The sequence below is a fragment of the Lontra canadensis genome, unplaced genomic scaffold, assembly GCF_010015895.1.
Source record: "Lontra canadensis isolate GAN:19392208 unplaced genomic scaffold, GSC_riverotter_1.0 scaffold63, whole genome shotgun sequence".
NCBI lineage: Eukaryota > Metazoa > Chordata > Mammalia > Carnivora > Mustelidae > Lontra > Lontra canadensis.
The window spans coordinates 5,716,964-5,740,148 of record NW_022631057.1 but is presented as its reverse complement, the minus strand read 5'-3'; the positions used below and the strand labels follow the sequence as shown (position 1 = coordinate 5,740,148).

General features: G+C 34.0%; 1 protein-coding gene across 1 annotated transcript in view; it reads right to left on the bottom strand.

The window, feature by feature from the left end:
- The window catches only part of PTPRC (protein tyrosine phosphatase receptor type C), a 124,323-nt gene that overhangs the window by 33,869 nt on the left and 67,269 nt on the right, over nucleotides 1–23,185 (bottom strand). The window contains exons 8-14 of the mRNA XM_032878072.1: nucleotides 22,259–22,285; nucleotides 19,844–20,059; nucleotides 17,761–17,889; nucleotides 16,491–16,631; nucleotides 9,998–10,114; nucleotides 5,130–5,282; nucleotides 3,189–3,400 (exon numbers count right to left, since the gene is read on the bottom strand). Coding sequence (XP_032733963.1) covers nucleotides 3,189–3,400; nucleotides 5,130–5,282; nucleotides 9,998–10,114; nucleotides 16,491–16,631; nucleotides 17,761–17,889; nucleotides 19,844–20,059; nucleotides 22,259–22,285 — 995 coding nt within the window. The remainder of the gene's footprint in view (nucleotides 1–3,188; nucleotides 3,401–5,129; nucleotides 5,283–9,997; nucleotides 10,115–16,490; nucleotides 16,632–17,760; nucleotides 17,890–19,843; nucleotides 20,060–22,258; nucleotides 22,286–23,185) is intronic.

Sequence of the window (23,185 nt, the reverse complement as noted above, 5' to 3'; positions counted from 1 at the left end):
AATGGTTATAATCAACAAAAATAAGTGAAACTGAAGGAATAAAATCCAACACAACAAAATATTCAAATCTTAAAGTTAAAATTCCCTATCTAATATCTTTACATTTTATTTAAAAGGGAAATTCTATCATATACTGTTTATAAGAGTTATAAATAAAATGCTCACACAATTTATAAAAATAAGTAGAAATAAGAATCACAATATTTATAATAAAGTGATATTTAATTCACAAGGATTAAAACGATAAAGATTGGCACCCTCAAGTGATATAGATTAAAATCTACAGTGTTGACCTAACTAGCATAACTATCTGTGTCTCGTAATACTGAATACAAATAAAACCAACACAATTTAGTGATACAAGGAAAGCTGAAAGGAACAAGAAAGCAATAAGAGGCTTTGGCAAAAAACAAATTTAAGTAAAAATAAATCTGAATAGTATCATTAAAAGGTAAACATGACAAATTCGGAAAATATATATCTAAAGTTTTACCCTTTGGTAAGATTTGACAAATATAGTACTCACAGAATATTTAAAAGCATTCATTATACATTGAGCTATAAAAAATACTTTATAAATTCCAAAAAGTAGGAATTGTAAAAGCTGATTATCTTTTAAAATCTAACAATTAATAATAATAAAAATCCAAGCACCAAAAATGTAAAAACACATAAATGAAAAATTCTTTCTAATTGCAGTTATAAATTTTGGAAATTATTAATAATAAGAACATTCTACTCTAAAAATCCACTCATTAAATTTTATATCAGTCATTCAAAAATTAGTAATAAATATCACAGACATGGTATACAGCCAAAATTTTACCAAAGGACAGTTCATAGATTTCTTTTGTTTTGTTTTTAGAAAATAAAAAAAGAAAGAAATGGACAGAAACCACTTTCAATCCTAAATTACCAGAACATAAAAATAAATCTACATAAAAGAAAATTAATAAATTAAGAATGATAAAAAAAACAACTTTATTATTCTATTAACCAGAGATCACAATGATGATGAAAACCAAAATGATTGGTACCTCGTGATGGCATAAATGTTGTAGAAGAAACAGAAAGAAACATGGAAATGAATTATGGTACATGCAATGAAGAAAACAAGAGACAATCTTTTGGAGGGTAGGGAAAAATGAATAACTAGATAATAATATACTAATTTGAATTTGAAGATTGTATTTTAATATGATGTTTATCTATATTTTTCCAGAATAACTTATATTGACAAATGGGAGAAGAAAATTCTAGAAAGAGAGAAGAGCATCAGGTAAAGTACCTGTACAGATGTGGTTGAGAAACTGAAAAAAAAGTAGCTTAATGGGTGCTAGAAAAGTAATGGGAGATGACGTATAATGGACGTGATATGCAATAACAAAATATTTCTTTTATATGGACTATTCCTTGAAAAAATAAATATCATCCTCACAAAGTGTAAAATATCTGTAAAGAACAGTAATATTGGAAGAAAAGTAAATGGTTCAGAAGGAATTCCTCTGTGTTAAGAGGATTAAAACAAATTATTCAGAGAACAAATAATTCCCTATATTAAAGTTATAAAATGTACAAAAACAGGAAAATGTCTCCAATATGCTTTATCAGGTTAGCATAAACTTTGTACCAAAATATATTAAGAATGGAGCATGCCCATACCTATACCAAATGGCTATGCCCACTACTTCTACCCACTTATTGAATGATCTCATTTATGAATATCCATTCATAAAGACTTAAAAAAATTAAGCCATTGAATTCAATAATACTTTCAGGAAATAATACATAACAACAGAGCAAGATTTTTTTCTTAGAATGTGACATGGTTTAGCATTACAAAACCTATTACTATAATTCACCATATAAACAAATAACATCATGTCATCACAACCATGGCATCATCTAATATAGTACAATAAAAACATGTGATAAAGTCTAACCTATATCTCTGATTAAACAGCGAAACAACAAGAAAGTTTATATATTTATATACATTATTATATATATAAACATTTCTTTAAGTGATTAAAGATATGAAGCCAGTTGCCAACTGAACAGTCAACTATAGACTGTTTAAATTTCCATCAAATCAGAAATAAAACTGATAAATTTGACTGAATAAAAATAAAAGGAAAAATTGTATATGACTTAGTGTTCTAAATAAAATTAAAAAGCAAACTGCAAATCAGAAACAAAATTTGCAACTTACATGACAGACTTTAATATCATCAATATCCAACTTCCCCAAATAAAACTGGGCAAAGGAGGTAAAAAGTATGGTAGCACAAGACCAATAACAGCAACAACAAAAACTATGTTTATCTTCATCAGTAAGTAAAGAAACTCCATTAAAACAATAAGAGATGTTAATATCATATTTCACCTACTACACATCAAAGAAAAAGAAGGGCATGCCCAGTATTGTGAGACTTAACACCAGTCACTTCATATACTGTTATGGGAAGTGTAATTTGGCAACTTAAAGGGAAAAAAAATTATCACAAAAATTCTTAAAATACATGTAAATTATTTTTAAACCAATACATTTATTTCCAGGAATTTATTTAAACTGAACTGATTAAAGACAGATTCAAAGATTTTTCTGTTTACCAGTAAGTGTGTTTACTGATTATTTTCTACAACGGAGATGAAAACAAGCACAGTTAATAGAATGTGATGAAGCCATATGATAGAATCTTACACAGCAATTAAAAATTGCATAGTAGCAGAATATTTAACATGGAAAACTGCTCGTGATATAGCGATAGTGAAAAACTGCATGTTCAAAATATTGATAATATATGTGCTGAATATATATAAACATGCATTACACGTTATGGAAGTTGTGAGGTAATGGAAAATATATACTGGTCTTTGCCCTTGGTTCCTGGCATAGAATTCCTGAAAATGTTGTGCTTCTTGACAGAGGAGCAATAATTTTGCTTTAAGTAAATCATATTGAAGGTCAAAAATATTCCAAAAAAAAAAAATTTGCTTGAAACCACTGTTTTTAGAAGTAGGGATTCAAAGTTTGAAGTCAAATATTTAAGACTTCAAAGTTTGATTTCATTAGACACAGTTTCTCAAGCTCACATGAACACTGGTCTTAGTATGATTTAAGTATGACATGATAATCATTATAATGTATTTCAGTACTATAGTGATTATAGAAATTAAAATCTTACCTCAAATTCATATGTTGTTGAATATTGAAGATCTTCTACAGAGAAATTACAAGAATTGAATGTTTCTTCTTTAACATAACCACCTCCAGTTTTGACTTTCAGATGGTAGGAGCCATTTGTGGGGCCATTATATATGGTAGGAGGCTTACAAGTCACAATTATACTATTATCTGTTTTCAGTAAAGCATGTAAGTTGTTGACTGGGCCTGGAGCTATCAAAATGAAGAAAGATTTGTTACTTGAATCACTTTGTAAATGCATATTAAAATTACTTGGCAATGTAAATGTACAACATAAATTATTGTAAGTGTGAATTTGGTGGTTATAGATGAGGAAGTTATAATAGTACATCCATCAAAATGTTGTACCAAAACACCTAAAAATAAATCACCTAGTCATTCAGTGAATATTAGCATCTGTGTTGTACTTGAAATCATGAGAGTTTGTGCTATCCCCTATGGGGAGTATGTAGAATTATAGAATAGAAGGAAAGAGAGGAAGGTGAAGGGGAGGGGAAGAAAGGGGCAAGGAGAAAAGAAAGGATGATATGGGGACTCTGAAGGTTTACATACAGTCCAGCACCTGCATTGTTTTAAGACTTTTATTTTTCAGTAATCTCTACACCCAACCTGGGGCTCAAACTCACAATCCCAAAATCAAGAGTTGCACTGTACCAACTGAACCAGCCAGATGTCCCAGCTTCTCCATCCTTGAGATGCTTATGTTATCCTAGTAACCACCTACCTGGCTGCATTCTTCAGGAGCAGCAACAAATTATCTTCATTTTTTGTGACTTCACAGAGATTTAGAAAAATAATAAAACCATAAAGTTCAAGGATCTGGACTTTTAAAACCAGAACCTAAATGACCTTAAATTTCACTAAGAGCATTCTGCGCCCAGCCCTAAATGACAAAATTTTTCTTCATAAGCCTGGTGCCAGTTAGGATCTCCGTAGCTACAAATACTACCTTACACAGGGCTATTTCTTCCTTCCTGACTTAGTGGAGTTAACATTCACCTCAGAGATAGAACTAGCTTTAGATCTTGGAAACTATGGAAACATCACACAGGTGGCAAGAGGCAAATGCCTTTGAAAGGAAACCTCAAATGGAAAATGTACCATAAAATAAAATAGTAGGTAGTTCAGTATAACAAAGAGAAGAAAATGCCAATAAAATGTTATGTTTTATAGGACATTTTGTGAGGTAAGCAGAGGTCAGCAAGTGAACACTTTGCTTTCAAAGTGAGACATTATTAGGTGTCTGATTACAATTGATACTTATAGATGATAAAGAAAACAACAGATAACGCATTTCTATCTAAGTTGATTAGGTACCTAAATTGCCTGAAACCTTAAAAATTGTACCTGTTAATATGCCCTCTGCTTAGAAAGACAACTATCATATAATCTCCCTGATATGAGGGAGAGGAGATGCAACATGGGGGGTTAATGTGGTAGGAGAAGAGTAAATGAAACAAGTTGGGATTGGGAGGGAGACAAACCATAAGTGACTCTTAATCTCACAAAACAAACTGAGGGTTGCTGGGCAGAGGGGGGTTGGAGGGGGTTATGGACATTGGGTAGGGTATGTGCTATGGTGAGTGCTGTGAAGTGTGTCAACGTGGAGATTCACAGACCTGTACCCCTGGGGAAAAAAAAAATATATATATATATATGTTTATAAAAAATAAAATTATTAAAAAAATGCCCTCTGCTTCATTCTTACAATTCTATGATGATATATGAGATATACAGAAAACCCAGGATAACAGTTATGAAATTACTGTATTTTGAATTATTATAAACCCTAGATGTTAACACATGTGCCATCTCAATGTGTTTCCTAAATGAAGCATAAAGACAGATGGATTGTATACTAAAAAGTTTACACTTTGCACCTTGCCATTCACAGAAAGAAGCATCAAAGCATAGAACTTACCTGTTGTTGCTGTTTGACATGTTTCCTTCACAGGAGCTCCATTACGTTGTACTTTTCCAATGGCATAGGCATTTAATGATATCTCGTAGTCTGTATAAGGTACCAAATCTGACAATCTATATTGGGTCTTCGTATTATCCAGATTTATGCATTCTTTATTTTTATCATGGGGAAGAATGTAAACATTTATTAAGTCATTAAAAGTCAGGATTGCCACATATTTAATTTGGACTCTACATTAAATCATTTTTTAAAAAATTTTATGTATTTAATTTGACAGAGAGAAAGAGAGAGAGAGACAGTGAGAGAGGGAACACAAGCAGGGGGAGTGAAGAGGGAGAAGCAGACTTCCTGCCAAGAAGGGAGCCTGATGCGGGGCTCTGAGCCGAAGTCAGAAGCTTAACGACTGAGCCACCCAGGTGCCCCTCTACATTAAATCATTTTGAACCAACTCCAAACTGAGAGATTGAGAAAGATATACATCCTTGGTATTCAGAAGTACTGTATATACAATTATTAGCAAATGTATTGAACAAATTCATTTATTGTAAATAAACTCAAATATTCAAAAATATAATTTCATATAATTGATTTGGAACATAAAATATTTAACAAGCTCAAGTATATTTGTGAAGGTGGTCTCCTTCCTTTCTGAGAAAACACAGCACACAATGACTTTTATGAAAGTCTTGAGTTGTATTGTTTTAGAAAGAGTACTTTTTAGGGAATCTTTTTCTAATATGCAACCTTTGAACACTGATTTTAGTTACTGTTATGGATTTGAGGCACAGAATCCACTCAAGGACTAATAACTATGTTGGCATAAGGGATAAAAGAAAGCATTATGAATGAAAGAAGGAGCATTCTGAAAGTAGGGACAAGCCTGACGAGGATACCAGATTCTGGTCAGGGAGGATTATGGCAGGTAGGATCTTGTTTAAATATGTTTTGACATTCAAGCAGAAGAGTTAGCATTTGTTAAATTGAAAATTCACTAGCCACCATTTTTGAGTAGCCAAGTGGTATCAATCAAAACTTGTTAAAAGACAACCAGGATATAATTAAAGGAAGATTAAAGTTGGCAGCATGATGCTGGCTAGCAATTATAGTGATAATAGTAATAATAATAAGGTTGATGATGAAAGATAATGACTAGATCATTCTATGTGCCAAGCACGATTTTACTTGGTGTACATGAAGGAATTAGCCATCACCACAACTCTATAGGCTGGCTCCCTTAGTTTCATCCAATTTTACAGATGAGAAAACTGAGCCATAGAAACATGAAACAATCAGTCTATGATCTCACAGGAAAGGAGGAACAGAGCCAGGATGAGACCCAAGCATTGAGGTTCTAGGGTCTCTGCTTTTGCCTTCACCACTGGGCATATTATCTGCTGTGGAAGAAGGGACAAGGGTTTGCAGTGGGGCCAAGTTGTTTTTGAACCCGGATACTTCACTTCTCTGGTCCAGCTTGACATGCCTATGGATTTGCAGAAACAGTATAAGATCTAACCTGTTAATTTTTTGTCTCAGTTACTTATCCATAGTATTGAGATTATAGTAATATCTCGACCTTACCATGGAATGCTAAATAATAAGTAAGATAAAATGACTCTTCTAACCTGATTAAATGTCTATTTTCTCAGAAATCCCCAAAGCTGGAGTTCATTGATTTATACCTGCCAGCTCAGTTCTACTCTATCCCTAGTGAGAATTCTCTTTGAGGTCAGGAAAGGTTTTAGCTCAAGAGAGGGGCAGGCATAACTCTCCCTGACCCCTCACTCAAGACTTCTACTCACTCCTTATATAGGATCTGATTGTTAGAACAATACCAGATAAAATCTAAGCATCAAGATGCTATTCTCAAGGTCACTCTGGCTTCCATTCAGTGACCTAATTTTGTATTTGCATATGTAACCTGACAACCATTTTGCTTCAAAATGATTGATTTATGTACTTCTGTAAAGATTTTATCTTAGCTAATTTGATAAAAGTCAAATTGATGATTTAATTTATAAGAATGTGTTGTTCAAAAGATACTGCTGTTTGGGATTAAAGTTTTCAGTGCTTAGAAGGGTGGTTGGGAATGTTCATTTCTGATTGCAAAGGGTTTCAAACTTTGGTTGAAATGTCAAAATACTTTATGTGAATATCTCTGCCTCTTCCACGTATTTGAACAATTTTTCTCAGGACTTTGAGAGCAGAAGTGCAATATGAAACACACTAAGGACTTATTTGACATAGTGTTTGAAATTTGTCTTTTCTTAGAGCAACAGAGACATGAAATTTTAAGTCATGCATGTTGACTGGAAAGGGTTAAAAAGACACTGGCTTCCTCACTTGTCACTTCTTTGTTTAAGAAGAAAAAAAAATACCTTGGGAAATCCACAGCTTCTAAAACTACTCTGAAGTATCTTCTTGAACACTATGCCAAATAGTATAAACCTATTGATCCCCAAAGAATTTTGTGCTGGAAGGGGGAAAAAATATCTTTCTTCTTAAAAAAAAAAAAAAAAGTAATACACAAAATTTCCAACAACATCATTGTGGTCTTGAAGGGTACACATTGGTATCAGTAACTTTTGAAAATAGTACGTGGGGGCACCTGGGTCTCAGGTCCTGAGATTGGACCCTGTGTTGGGCTCCTCATTGAGTGTGGAATCTGTTTCAGATTCACCCTCTCCCTCTCTTCTTGCCCCTCCCCCCGCCCACCCTTCACACACACACACACACACACCAACACACAAATATAGTACTTTGGATGCAACAAAGCATAGATGGCTCTTTCCCATTATTGGGGGAACTTCTTGTCACTTGTCATCCTTAAGTTAATATTAAATACTACAGTTTCTCAAAGTAGCTCATGCTAAAAACATGAACAACACAGTAGCCAAAAGAGCACAGTTCAAGCTGTTGAATTTGAACATTTATCAGAAGTTCTGTGATCCTGAGTTGCATCACATGAACAATGGATACATTACTTTTTTCAGAGTTATTATTGAAATGCTTAACAAAATCTGAAAATATTATGAAAACACCCAACAAAGAGGAAACTAAGTAAATGTAGGAAACTACATTTTCGTTCTCCTTCAATATGTAGCTTTCAGAGACACTGAAGTGATTAGATTATGAAATAATGAAATCAAATGTAATACCCAACTAAAAAGCAATATAATCTGCAATAGTACTTCTTAGACTTTATTCCTGTGGATTTTTAATAGTGATACTACTTGAAATAATGAAACTAGTTAAAATAATCATTTTAACAATGTTAAAATCCTATCAACTCCCTGATAAAATTGAAGAGGATCTCATGGCTTATGTTTGAGATGAATAGAACAGCAGAACACCTTTCTTCTTACGGAAGTTGATTTGGGGGGAAATGGAGGAAAATATGAAAGGTGGGGAAATGGGGGAAAATATGAAAGGTGAAATAGAAGGACACACATAGCCTGATATTGGCCAGCTCTCCCTTCTTTCCCCCCCAATCCTGTTCAAATGTTACATTTAGATAGCCATATATTTGGTGGCACTAAATAAAAAGGAGCTGTACTAGTTGCAAAGAAAATAAAACTAAAATAAAACAAAATTTGTCAGACTGCTAATAATTACATCCTCCTTAACCTGATTATTAAAGTAGACATTTTTTAAAAGCTGTGCAGAGTACAAAGGAGCAATAAACACCACTCATAAATGTTTACCATATAGTCTTCCATCCAAAATACTCCGTAGGAGAGAGTTTGGAAAAGGAAGAGTACAGTAAGGAATAGTGAGTAGACGACTCAGAGAAGAGAAAAGAAAGCCAAACAATGTGTTCATACAGAATCCAAACCAAGGAAGTTTGTACAAGAAAGGTCTGAGCAAGTATCTGATTGTTTTGCTGTTTTATCTTCCTGTAATTTCAATTTTCTTTTCCCATAGACCTAACTTTTGAAATTACCATTACAGCAAGTAGAAGGCATGTATTACTTCTCCACAGCCTTTGAATCCTCTTATGCTAATTTGAAAATGCATGTGTATTTAACTCTGCTTTAGTAGTTTCATTATTAAGAGTCAAACAACCAGCAGGAACAATGTTATCAAAATATAAACTAATATGCTAGAAAAAAGCAATTTCAGAATTTTAAATGTATGTTTCTTTCCTACCAAGCAAAGAGATGGAATTCTGTACGATATTCAGCTCAGGCCTACTTTAAGCTACAAGTAAAGGATTGGCAAGTGAGCTCTCACATACTGAGTTGGCTGGGAGGGGGTCCAGTGATGCCTACAGTTTTCTACAAGCATTTTGGATACTTTAAGTTATCCAGGAGATGTTTTTTTCCCCTTAAATAGACTCTCATTTGGAGGGTTCATGGCTGAAGTGGTCATAGCACATTTTTTGAATGACATTTATTTCTACAAAGTCTAACTTTAACTAGAGCTATGCTCCAAGATTCCTCTGCCATTAAACTGGCTTCCATGGCTAAATTAGGCAAACTTTCCTATTTATTCATCCAATATTTTGTGTATACCACCAGGAACAAGTTTTGAGAGGTATTTGTTTCTTTGTGAGCCTGAATAAGGAGTTTGAACCATGCAACTTACATAATATTTGGAAAATAATAATGAGTATTATTTGCAGATATATTTTTCTCCAGGCTTTGGAGTGTAAAGATTAGAACTAAGACAGATCAAGAAAGACAAGCAAACATTGGGAATGTTCTAGGCATCAGAGACTGGAGAGCCCACAGAGAGTGGAAGCAGTTCTAAAATTAAGGCATCTATAGTGCCCATCACAGTCACTCACTAGCTCAACCCCCATTTCTAGCGTTTTTCACTTCTGGAATTATCTTTCCTGATATGGAATTATATCATAAACAAATTACCTGTATTCTCATAACAAAGAGTATAATTATGAAAAATATCTGTAGGGGGTTTCCAGGTGAGCATGATGCTAGTTGCATTTTTATCACTGCAGCTAAAATTCTGAGGTGAGCCTGGCCCTGTTAAAAGAATAAGAATATAAAATATGAAAAAAAGACATGGAAAAAAAAATTCTTCCTATTATAATTATGATGATCAATAACCACATTTTAACTATGAATTAATCATGAAATTAAAAGAAAGACATCTGGTCTTACCCAATTTGCTTTAGAGGTCCCTTAACAGAGGAAATGTCACTCTGAAGTGGCACCGAGGACCTGAAAGAGTCCACTGACCTGAAGACCTCTGAGAATATCCTCTTCCTCTTATATATATTATGATTCATCTTGGGATTTCTAGATTCCACTGTGCTGAAAATCTGTCATTGGTAGTACTGATAAACTTAACTGTCATTATTTGGAAGCCTCCAGTAACTAGTCATCATAACTTGAGATGGAGGATGTAATAAATGCCTAGATCAAATTTATCAGGTACAATTTATAGTAAGACATACTAATTTGAGGTAAAAAATGTATGACTTTTGACAAATATATGCATCTACCTAACCACCACCACAGTTAAGACCTAAACTATCTCTATCATCCCCAAAAAGTTCTGTGACACTTCCCCATCAACTCAGCTCCCTTGTCCAGTCCCAGTACCCTCTGAACTGCTTTCTGTTCCTATAGATTAAATTCATTTTTTCACTCATTTCACATAGATAAAATCAAGTAGTAAGTGGTTTTTTATGTTTAGCATATGGCACTTGATATAATGTTCTAGAGAGTCATTCATGTTGTTGCAGGTATCAGGAGTTGGTTCTTTTATTTCATGATTAGTATTTCACTGTGAGAATACACCACATTTTATCTATTCATTCAACTATTATTGGGACATTGGGGTTACTTCCAGACTTTCGGCTACTGTGAGTCAATCTGCTATGAATCTTTGTGTAGAAGTTCACTGTGCGGACATGTTTTTTTCTATTTTTTAAAATATTTTATTTATTTATTTGACAGAGAGAGAGAGAGAACACAAGCCAGCAGAGAGAGAGGGGAGGAAGGAGGCTCCCCGCTGAGCAGAGAGCCCGACGTGGGGCTCGATCCCAGGACCCTGGGATCATGACTTGAGCTGAAGGCAGAGTCTTAACCAACTGAGCCACCCAGATGCCCCCATGTTTTTTTCTCTTTGGCAAATACCTGGAGTAAAATTTCTAAGTTATTACCTTACATCCTCCACCAATAGTATTGTCAGTCTTTTTAACGTTAGCCATTTTAGTGGGGGTGTAATGTCATCATCCTCTCCTAGTTGTTTTAAATTGCATTTCCCAGATGACTAATGATATTGAGCATCTTTATATATGCTTATTGGCCACTTGCATATCTTCTTTTGTGAAACATATGTTCAAAATGTTTGAGTATTTTTAATTTGGTCAGTTGGTGTCTAATTTTGTGTTTGGAAGAGTTCCCTATATATTCTGGAGAAACTTCTTTTGTTGAAAAATTAATTGTGGATATTTTCCTATCGTGGCTTGATTGCTTTTTATTTCCTTGATGGCTTTATTTAAAGAGAAAAACATTCAATTTTGATGAGGTCTAATTTATAAAATTTTTTCGTTATGATTCTTGCTTTTTGAGAACTAGGAAATCTTTGCCTGGACCAAAGTAGCAAAGATTTTTTTCTACTGTCTTTGTCTGGACGTTTTATAGTTTTAACTTTAATGTTTATATCTGCAATCCATTTTGAGTTAATTTTTGTGTTTATTGAGAGCTAAAGACTGATGTTCATTTTTTCTTCTATAGGGATACCAGGATCATTTGTTGAAAAAGACTACCCTTTCCTCCATACTTTTTATAGATAAAATATACTTTTACTTACAAAAAATGTTCCTAGGATTTCTATTTTCTTTTATTTATTTATAAAGATTGCAACAATTTTAGTAATTAATATTCAAAAAGTATTAAATTTTTTTAGGTATGATAGGAACATAATTTTAATGTAGTTTCATTTTTCTTCTTGTGATTTTGTTTTGGAGGGTTATCAGGAGGCAGATTTAGGCAACTCCCTTAGTCCTTAGCTAGCCCTTCCATATGAAATTTAGAATCATGTTAATATGGTGAATCAAAAATTCTGTGATATTATCATTAATAAACAAGTTCAGTAATGTGGCTGACTGCAAGATCAACACAAAAATCAATTGTATGTATATATACTAGAGATAAAGAAATTAAATTAAATTAAGAAAATGCTACCATATAAGCAAGAATAAATTTAAAACTAGACATAAATTCAACAAAAGAAATGCAAATTTTATGTATAGGAAGCTACAAAAATTTTTACTAGATTAAAGAAGACTTCAATTAATGGGAAATCATCCCATATTCATGGACTGAAGTACTAACATTGTTGAGATGGCATTACTCTCTAAATTGATTTATACAGGTTCAATGCAACTACTATCAGAATTGTAACTGGCTTATTTGTAGAAATGGACAAGTTGATCCAAAAATTCACATGTAATTTCATGGAAACTTGAATAGCCAAAATAATTTTGAAGAAAAAGTTGAAGAAATCACACTTTCTGATTTCCAAACTTATATGAAGCAATAGAAATCAATAGTGATAATAGTGTAAGAATAGATCTGTAGATCAATGGAATAGACCTTAGTGTCCAGAAATAAGCCCATCATTATGGTTAAAATGGTGCTAGAACAAGTGGATAGCCACATCAAAAGTATGAAATTGAACCTCACCTCATACTGTATACAAATATTAACTCAAAATGGATTAATAGTGTTATATTTAGTAGGAGATAAAACTATAAAACTATTAGAAGAGAACATAGGAATAAATCTGCATTATTTTGGTTTTGGAATTGTATTTTAAAGGTGATACCAAAGCATAAGCAAAAGAGTAAAAATTATTAAGTTGGACTGCATCAAAATTAAAATCTTGTAAGTTTCAAAAGTTATCGACAAAGTAAAATGACAACCCACAGAATGGAAAACAATATTTGCAAGTCATATCTCTGACACAGGACTTTTGTCTAGAAATATAAATAACTCTTATAACTAAATAAAAATAATTTAAAAATTGGTAAAGGATTTGAGTAGATAGATAAAAGATATACAGATGGCCAGTAGACACCTGAAGCCATGCTCAAAATCATCAGTCATTAATCCACGTCACATTGGGATACCACTTTATACCCACTGGGATAACTATAATAAAATAGACAATAATGAGTGTTGGTGAAGATGTGGGTTAATTAGAACCCTCACGCATTGTTCATGGAAATGTAAAGTGATGCAACCACTTTGGAAAACAGATTGGCAGTTCTTCAAAATTAAAAATGTAAGGTTGTCATATGATCCCCAAATTCCAATCCTAAGTTTGGATACAAGAGTAATAAAAACATAAGTCTACACAAAACTTGTAAATAGATGTTCATAGCAGCATTATTCCGTAATAACCAAAAAGTGGAAACAACCTAATCAACTGATGAGTGAACAAACAAATAAGGTATATCCATACAACAGAATATTATCAGGCAATAAATATTGGCATACATATGAAAATGGAAGTATTGATACATTTTATAACATGGAAGCACCCTGAAGACATTAAGCTAAGTGAAAGAAGCCAGTCCCAAAAGATGACATATTATATGATTCTATTTATATGAAATGTCCAAATAGGCAAATTCATTGGGACAAAAAGTAGATTGGTAATTGCTTAGGTATGGAAAGTAGGAGGGAAATGGGGATTGACCGCTAACAGTTAAGGGGTTTCTTTTTGGTGTGATGAAATTGTTCTAAAGTTGATTCCGGTGGTGACTGCACAACTCTTAATATAGTCCTAACATATTATTTTTTAAAACATTGAATTCTGTACTTTAAATGCGTAAATCATAAAGTTGGTGCATTAACCACTGACACATCACAATCTCTGAATCCAAAGCTCATATTGGGTTCACTCGTGGTGTCCTATATTCTATGGGCTTGAGCAAATGTATCATATGACATGTATTGATCATTATGTTATCATACAGAGTATTTTTACTGCCCTAAAAATCCTGTGTGCTCTATTTATTTTCCCTCCTCTTCAGCTCCTGGCAACCACTGATCTTTTTACTGCTTCCATAGTTTCATCTTTTTCGGGATATCATATAGTCGGAACCATACAGTATGTAGTCTTTCCAAATTGGCTTCTTTCACTTAGTAATATGCATGTAAAGTTCTGTCATGTCTTCCCATAGCTTGATGGCTCATTTCTCTTTACTGCTGTATAATATTCCATTGTCTGGTTCTCCTATAGTTCACCCATTTACCTACTGAAGGACATCTTGGTTGCCTCTGAGTTTTGGAAATTATGAATAAAGCTGCTATAAACATCCTTGTGCACGTTTTTGTGTGGACATAACTTTTCAGCTCCTTTGAGTAAATACCAAGGAGTGTGGATTGTATGGTAATAGTATGTTTCATTTTGCAGAAACCACCAAATGTCTTCCAGAGTGGCTGTACCACTTTGCATTCTTACTAGCAATGAATGATTTTGTTTTGGATTGCAACATTGTCCCACATATTCCGAAGATTTGTTGTTGTGAGTTTTTCAGATTCTGGACATTCTAATAGACATGTAGTGTGTCTCATTCTGGTTTTCACTTGAATTTCTCTGATAGCATCTTTTCATATTCTTATTTGTCATTTGTATCTCTTTTTTGGTGATTATATATTTTTAATACACTAAAAGATCCAATTTTCTAATACTTAAATTACTATTTAGTATCTATGTTCATAGGAGAAACTGGCCTATAGTTGCCTCAGTTTTATCCAAGTTGCAAATCCACTGAATATTAACCCTAAGCCTATCCTAAACCCTAAGAATAATTAAAGTTAATTGATAGACTTCCGTGTCTTCTGCCCTGTTGAGTAGTTTGGATAAGATAGAAACCAACCATTCTTTGAACATGTGGCAAATTTGTCTTCATATTTTCTTAAGGGCAGGTGAGGGAAGCAGACAGTAAGTGTGAAATAAGTAGAGAGACATTGGACTATACATTTAATTCCAATTTTTTAATTCCTCTCTGGTAAATTTTCATAATTCATAAGTTCTAGAAAATTATTCATTTTATCTAACTTTTCATATTGGATGAAAAGTGGCTTTATAATTTGTTGAATATCTACTTTTAGCGTTTTTTTTAAACCAATAAGGAGGTTTCATTTTTTGCTAGAGGTCTATTTTAGCATTCTTTTAAAAATCAAGCCTTTAAGTTTGTGAATAAATTCTTAATATAATTTCCTCTCTTCTTTCAATAATTTAGAATTATAAACTTAGCTATCTTCTCCCTTCTACCATTTTTGCATTTGTTGTTTTCATTCTTACAAGCACTCTCCATTGATTGTCACTCAGCATACAGCAAAATGATAACATTTCTCCTAAAATACCACTTGGTCTTCCTTCAGGCTTTAAAATTCCTCCACAACATATCTTTACTCAAATCTGAGTATCTGTGTTTCAAAAGGTAAATTGAGGCCATTTGTATTTATGGTGACTTTTGATATACCATGGCATATTTCTGCTGTCTTATCTATTTAGTTTTCTACTAGTATTTCTTCTCACCCTTTCTCTTTCCCTCCGTGCCGCTTCCATGTCCTCTACCTCTTCCTTCTTTCTCCTTCTTCCTCAATCTTTCTCTTTTCCTCTTCTTCTTTTTCCTCCTCTTTTCTCTCCCTCTGTTTCCTCCTCCTCCTTTTCCCACTGCCTTTTCCTCCTCTCTCTTTCTTTGGTGGTTACTCATAAGTTGTCATACACATAATTAACATTTTTTTTCCCTAGAAGATTCTACATGTCATCAGAATCTCCATACTTCCACTGAATAAGAGTGGAATTTTACTATTCCCTTCCTTCTCCACTCCAGCTCCCAAATGCTATTATTTTCCAGAATGGTACTTTCCAACTGTGATTAACTATTATAGTCTTGTTATTATTTACATTGCTAACATTTTATTCATGCTACATACTAACTTGCCACCAATATTTAGATTTGCTGCTGTGTTTTAATAGCCCTGTGCTCACTTCTGTCAAAGGCAGGGTTTGATAGAGGGGCAGAGGGTGCAAAACGGCACCAAGAAGGGAATGAGGCTGCTGAGGAGACGGGAAATGCATGAAGAAACCGTATCATCTGTCTTGGTTTTGTTTCCACCATAATCTCACAAGGGCCTACAATTCACAGTTGAAACAACAACAGACAAACAAAACCAAAACAAATACACAAAAAATTTGACAAAGCTTTGTATCTTCTGTCATTCATTTTGAAATTCTGCTTTAAAAATGGATACATATCTCTTTTCTGAAACCCTTTCTCCAAATCTACAGCATCATTTCCTGTGATTCTCAAATAATTGCAAGCACATAAGAAGAAATTTTACATATACATGTAAGTAACATACTCACTTCCCAAATCTGTTTCAATAGTTTTATTTAAGGACAAAAATTTATGGCCATCATAGGATGCTTGTAAATCACAGTAATACTTTGTCTGAGGTAAAAAGCCTTCACAGTTAATTTCCTCCCCAGTAGATGGAGTACAATTTTCTGAAAGAAATAAGTATCATATATCAGTATATGAATACAATATATCACACTTAACTTTGTCTTTAGATTTCATATCTATAATAACTTAGTATCGATCAGGTTGAAAGCTTTTGCAAATAGTAAATAAGTAAAAGATACTAAAAACTACCATCATAACGCATGATTTTGCCACACTCCATTTTAAAGAAAATATTAAAAAGTCTAACTGAATTTGAGAGTATCTCTAATTTAACTGATGGAATGAGTTCTCTGTTCAGAAACTGAGATTGCACCTGAGTTAACTTTTGTCCAATAAATATTTTAGATACATCATTGTTCTACCATCAGTTCATCAGTTTGTTCTTGCTTTCCTCATTCTACTTATATCATAGCCATTAATCATTTTTATAACATGATGATTACAACTGGTATCACACTGCATCCTTTGTGTGTGTGTATGTGTGTCTTGCCATATATGGCTTAGCAGATGGCTTTATGCCAAGGAAGGAGCTTCCATCTTAATAAATTCAAATAAAAAGAAATAAAAATTCATTAAGTCATTAATTATTAAAAACAACTGGTATCTCAACTTTGCCCCCCATATGAACACAAACCCATATTCCTAGAGGCAATTACTGCATTTTTCCCACTTGTCTTTCATGTATGTGTTCTTGTGTCTATGAATTTTGGTGATTGAGGGCTGACCACATAAACTCTTGAATCATATGATCTTATGCTTGTTTTTATTTTAACAGTATGTGCATTTTATTTTTCTATAACATCCTTCTCTGATGATCCCTTAGCAATACCTTGTGTATAATAGTTGCCAAGAAAATCCTTGTAAATTAATTGACTTTTACTTTTTCAAAGGTTATTTTTTAGGGAAAGGGAAACCTTTTAGGGAAAGGTTATTTTTTGTGAATTTGAGTGGTATAAAGAATACAATATTTTGACTCCAAAAAAAGAAAAAAAAAAGAGAAGGGAGGGGGAGGAGGGAGAGAGAGATTGGCAGGGAAAGGAAAGGGGGAGAAAGAAGGAAAAAAAGAAAGAAAGAAGGGAGGGGATAGTAGGCAGGGGAGGAAGGAAGGATTAGATATATCTAGAACAACTCTCTACCAGAAAAATACTCTAATCAAAGCTATATTCTTACCACATTGAAATCTGTATGTAATTTTATTTTTATCACAAATGAAGTTGTTTCGCATTTCTACTTTTAAATGAAGAGAAGTATCTGCTTTTTCCTCCTGTGTACAATCTACCAAAGAAAATCTTTCTGGATCTGTCAAAAAGAAGATATAGAAATAGATGTTCAATGTTTCATAATGTGTGTCATATGCTCAATTCAAGTGACTGAAATTACACGCATGATACTGTCTTTGGCAAGTATTTAGAGTGATTTTGATGAAGTCTAAGAATTCAGGGGTTTGTCCATATCCATTATTTAGTTTATTCTTTTTAAAATCACATATTTTGGCAGCATTTTATTTAGAATTTATCTTACCTTTGGGACCCAAACAAATATCTAGGTGACATTGCATTTTTTGCATATTTTAACACACTCACTTCATTCCCTTTCTTAATTATGCCAGCAATTTTTTTATTGACTCTTGATTTTTTTTTTATTAAATGATTATTACACAGAGTATGTGGGACTCTGTCTTGGGGAATGTGTTTTTTAAATGGTCATTTCTGTTTCTAATTATTTATTTCAATAATTTTTCAAGAAAATCACTTTAACCTATGTATTTTTTTAAGTTTTTATTTTAATTCTAGTTGGTTCATACAGTGTAATATTAGTTTCAAGCATAAAATATAGTCATCCAACAATTCCCTACAATAGCAGGTGCACTCCTTAATTCCCATCACCTATTAAATCTCCTTCCCCTGTGGTAACCATCAGTCTGTTCTCTATATTAAAAGTCTGTTTCTTGCTTTCTCTCTCTCCCTCTTATTTTTTCCCTTGTTTTTTTCTTAAATTCCATATGAATGAAGTCGTATAGTATTTGTCTTTCTCTATTTCACTTAGCATTATACTCTCTCGTATACTCTCTAGCTACATCCATGTTGTTGTAAATGACATATCCAATAAAAAGTTAGTATCCAAAATATATATAGAATTTATACAAATTAACACCCAAAAACAAATAATCCAATTGAAAAATGGGCAGAAGGCATGAACAGACATTTCTCCAAAGAAGTCATGCAGATGGCCAATGGGCACATGAAAAGATGTTCATCATTACTTATCATCAGGGAAATGCAAATCAAAACTACAATGAGATATCACCTCACACCTGTCAAAATGGCTAAAATCAACAATATGAGAAACAACAGGTGTTGGTGAGGATGTGGAGAAAAAGGCCTCCTCATGAACTGTTGGTGGAAATGCAAACTTGTGTAGCCACTGTGGAAAACAATATGGCAGTTCCTCGAAAAGTTAAAAATAGAACTATTTTATGATCCAGCAATCTCACTGTTGGATATTTACCCAAAGAATATAAGAGCATTAATTCAAAAGGATACCCCTATGTTTGAAGCAGCATTATGTACAATAGCCAATATAGGAAAGCAAACTTTAACCTACTGAAATGTTAACAAATCAATATTTTTGAATTATGATGTGATGTGAGAGAGTCAAAAAATTTACAGCTCCTGAATCTCTTTTCCAAAACGTATTCTGTTAAGATATGCTTTAGAGAGGTGGGCTTGATACCCTGGTCCCTTCTCCTTTCCTGCAGGAGCTGAGCGGGCAAAACTGACTTGATCACCTTAACATGATCATAACTCTCCTTTTTGTGTGTGAAAGTATCCTTGTTTTTTCCACAACCATCAAATCCTTGACTTTGTGTTTTCCCCCTATATACTCCAGACCCACCTGTATTCATTTAGTAGGATACATATGTGTACATATATACTTAATGACTTGAATTAAGTGTGGGGGGGCGAGAAAACTTGTGGATAATTGCTTATCCACAGTGGGATAAATAATACTTAATCTACATGAAACACTGCGTAGAAGAAGTGTAAGGAGGAGAAAAGAATTAAGAAGGCTTATAAGGGTTCCTAACCTCACTGGGTTAAGAGAGTAGAAAGCTCATCCTCTTGCCTCCTGCCGACTTCCTGTCCCTCATCCTTGCTCACTCACCTGACAGATTCCTGCAACCACTAGAATGCAAGACACATGGAACTGTACAGTTTTGTAAATATACAAATAGAAACCAATTTATATTTACCTGGTGGTACCTCCAGGGTTAAAATTTTATTTGTACTAACACATGATTTGTGACTTATAGTAAAATTTGTACGTGAACATTCTGTTAGGTTATAGATCGTACTGTTTTCACATGTGACATTGTCACAAGTCACATTTAGATGTGCTTGAAATGACTTATTTTCTTCATCATAATGATATTCCACAGAGATATTTTCATACTTTCCATCTGAAAGAAAATGAAAGAGAGGATTACCTTTTTTAAAAAGAATTTCAGAAAAAATAAACTTACAACAAATGTGAGCACTTTAGTAGAGATTTTCAAAAATATGAAAATCTAACAAAATATCCCCAGGAACATGAAAAAGAGAAGAAACATCAGGTGTGTCCATAATTAATTTTCAAAATTCCCTTTATATCACTGCCTATCAAGGACCTCAGCTTTTAAGTTTATCCTTGGAGGATTAACGGGTTAATGTCTGTCTTCCTGACTGAACTGTATATTCTATGGCAGTAACAGCCAGTTTACTTTAGCATCAACATAAATCCAAGTTGTTGCATAAAAGCTGTCATTAGTAGGGGCTCATTTGTTTGAATTGCTTGTTGAATTGATGCACAAATGAATGAAGTATCTGACAAATGTCTTCTCCTTGCTTTATCATTTCTCTTTCCTTCTAAAAATGCAGTTCTTGGTTACCTGTTTCTCCAGGGACATTAATTAATTCAGGGACCACAGGCCTCATTATTCCTTTACTTTGTTAAAATTATCAATAATAAACCCTGCTAAGGATTTCCCCTTGGTGACATGTCGCATTCTCTCCTTTATTTAAACAAATTCAGTTGACTGGTAAAAATATTTTTTTTCCACAAATGCTAATCTATTCATTCATTTTAATCCAATGAGCATTATTAAGCCCTCCGTATCTTTAAGGCATTGTCCCAAGCCCTAGGAATATATATGATCTGCTCTTAGAAGCATAGAATCCTATCATGGAGACAAACACAGACACGAGTTGCAGAAGACATGCAAACACCTAAAATAAGATTATGCACCAAATAATACGAGAGTAGGGTGGGGGGAAATATACTCAGAGTGCAGGGATAGGAGAGGCTCTCCAGAGGAGGTGGGTGACTCAGTTTGTGTTTTAAAATATGAGCAGGATGTAGGGAAAGAGATGGTGGGGGGGGTGCACTGGATGAGGGTGGAGTGGAGTTCTAAGTGTAGCTGAAGCAGAGTAGGAGGGAACACAGAGGCATTACGTAACCACTATGTGCTTAGAACACTCTAAGTAGTTTCAGATTAGTTAAGGGAAGAGTGTAAGGAGGCAATAATATAGGACAAACATGAGCATAAAAGACCGTATAATTAAGCAAACTTTTGAAGACTGATCTTTACATTAAATGTATGGAGAACTACTGAAGGCAGAGACTTCAGCAGGGAGACTCACAAACATGGAGGGTGAAGCCCCCGCCATGAAAGACCTCACTGAGAAGAGGATAGGAAAATGGGGACAGGGTTGCATAAACTGTTCTCAAGCACCTGCTTTGATTGATCATGGTGTCTCCCCTGCCGGGTAAGTATTCAAGCACCTGCTTTGAGCCAAAACTCTGACAAGACAGAAAGACAGAGAGGCGGAGACAAACACAGATTCTTTTTCTTCACAAGCCTGGAAGGTATTCTCCACATTTCACATGTATCATTAGCTAGTAATTCTTAATCCTGACACTCAAAACTAGGTCTGAATATAACATCAAAGCTTCTTGCTCCTGAAGGATACAGGCTCTTTTTTTTTTTTTTATTAAGTTAACATATAATGTATTATTTGCCCAAGGAGTACAGGTCTGTGAATCATCAGGCTTCCACACTTCATAGCACTCACCATAGCACATACCCTCCCCAGTGTCCATAGCCCAACCACCCTATCCCTCTCCTCCACCCAGCAACCTCAGTTTGTTTCCTGAGATTAAGAGTCTCTTATGGTTTGTCTCCCTCCCTGGTCCCATCTTGTTTCATTTTTCCCTCCCTTTCCCCCATGAACCCCCACCCTGCCTCTCAAATTCCTCATATCAGAGAGATCAGATGGGAATTGTCTTTCTCTGATTGACTTATTTTGCTTAGCATGATACCCTTTAGTTCCATTCACATCATTGCAAATGGCAAGACTTCATGTTTTTTGATGGCTACATAGTATTCCATTGTATATATATATACCACATCTTCTTTATCCATTCATCTGTTGATGGACATCTAGGTTCTTTCCATAGTTTGATTATTAAGGACACTGGCTCTTAAGATGTGGAACTATTCATTGCTGGGAAGTGAGAGCCAGTGAAGTTACTTTGCTAGTGGGTTTGGAGGCTTAGAACGAAGAAGGAAATAATTCAAGCGATATTCTAAAGTGATGTATCCTCCCTCTAGATAAAAAAAAAAACTTACCACATGATGGCTTAGATGTAGCAGAAACTGCAATAGGAAAAAAAAAAGAATGTAAATTATTAAAATTTCCTTTACTGTATCTCTGCTATAGTCACTTTGGGAAAAGATGGTTTTACAATGTTTCAACTTCATATATTATAATGTCTATGAGTTAGGTTTAACAGACAGTGCAGGGTTTGCAATGCCCAGTACAATGTTTTAATCTCAAAACTTCAAGTGTTAAAAACTAATGGGCTAGTTCTATAAAACATTTCATGAAATTACCCAATGAACATGATTATGATAATTACAATATTGGTATTTTTGAGCACATATTTTATTATGGTGTGGGGACATAGCTAACCATACACACAGCCAGAACATTTAAAGATACTCATCCCCTTGATTAATCTCAAAGTAGATTTATAGAATTATAATCCCTAGACATTTCAGTTTACACCTTTGTTTAAAAACATCAGAAAACAGGCAAAGGATGCTTCATTCCCTAGTTTAATCTTTTGTTAAGTTCTTTGCACATACACTGGATCCAGAGTAATTAATAGCTCTTTCAATGAATTGAAACATATCTTGGGTGAAGCGTATATATTTCACTGAAGAATGAGTGGAGATGTGTTTTGTGAAAGCTGAGAGATCTCTGCTAATCTGGTCTTTGAGTTGGAAGAATTTAGGAAAGAACAGTGGGCTTGCAGGCTCTGCCATGGCCGACCCACTGACTAACACTGCCATTCTCTCAGTTTGTTCCCTATAGTCCCCTCGCTTTGCTTCCATGCTCCATGTTGTCTGACTGGGGCTCTACAATCAATCCTCTGTGAATCACCCCTTGGAATGGAGAATCCCACTGGTAGAATTTTTCTGTTTCCTACTAACACCTAAACCCACTCCTAGAGAAAGAAGTCCTAGTATACTTGAATATTTTTCTATTCATTT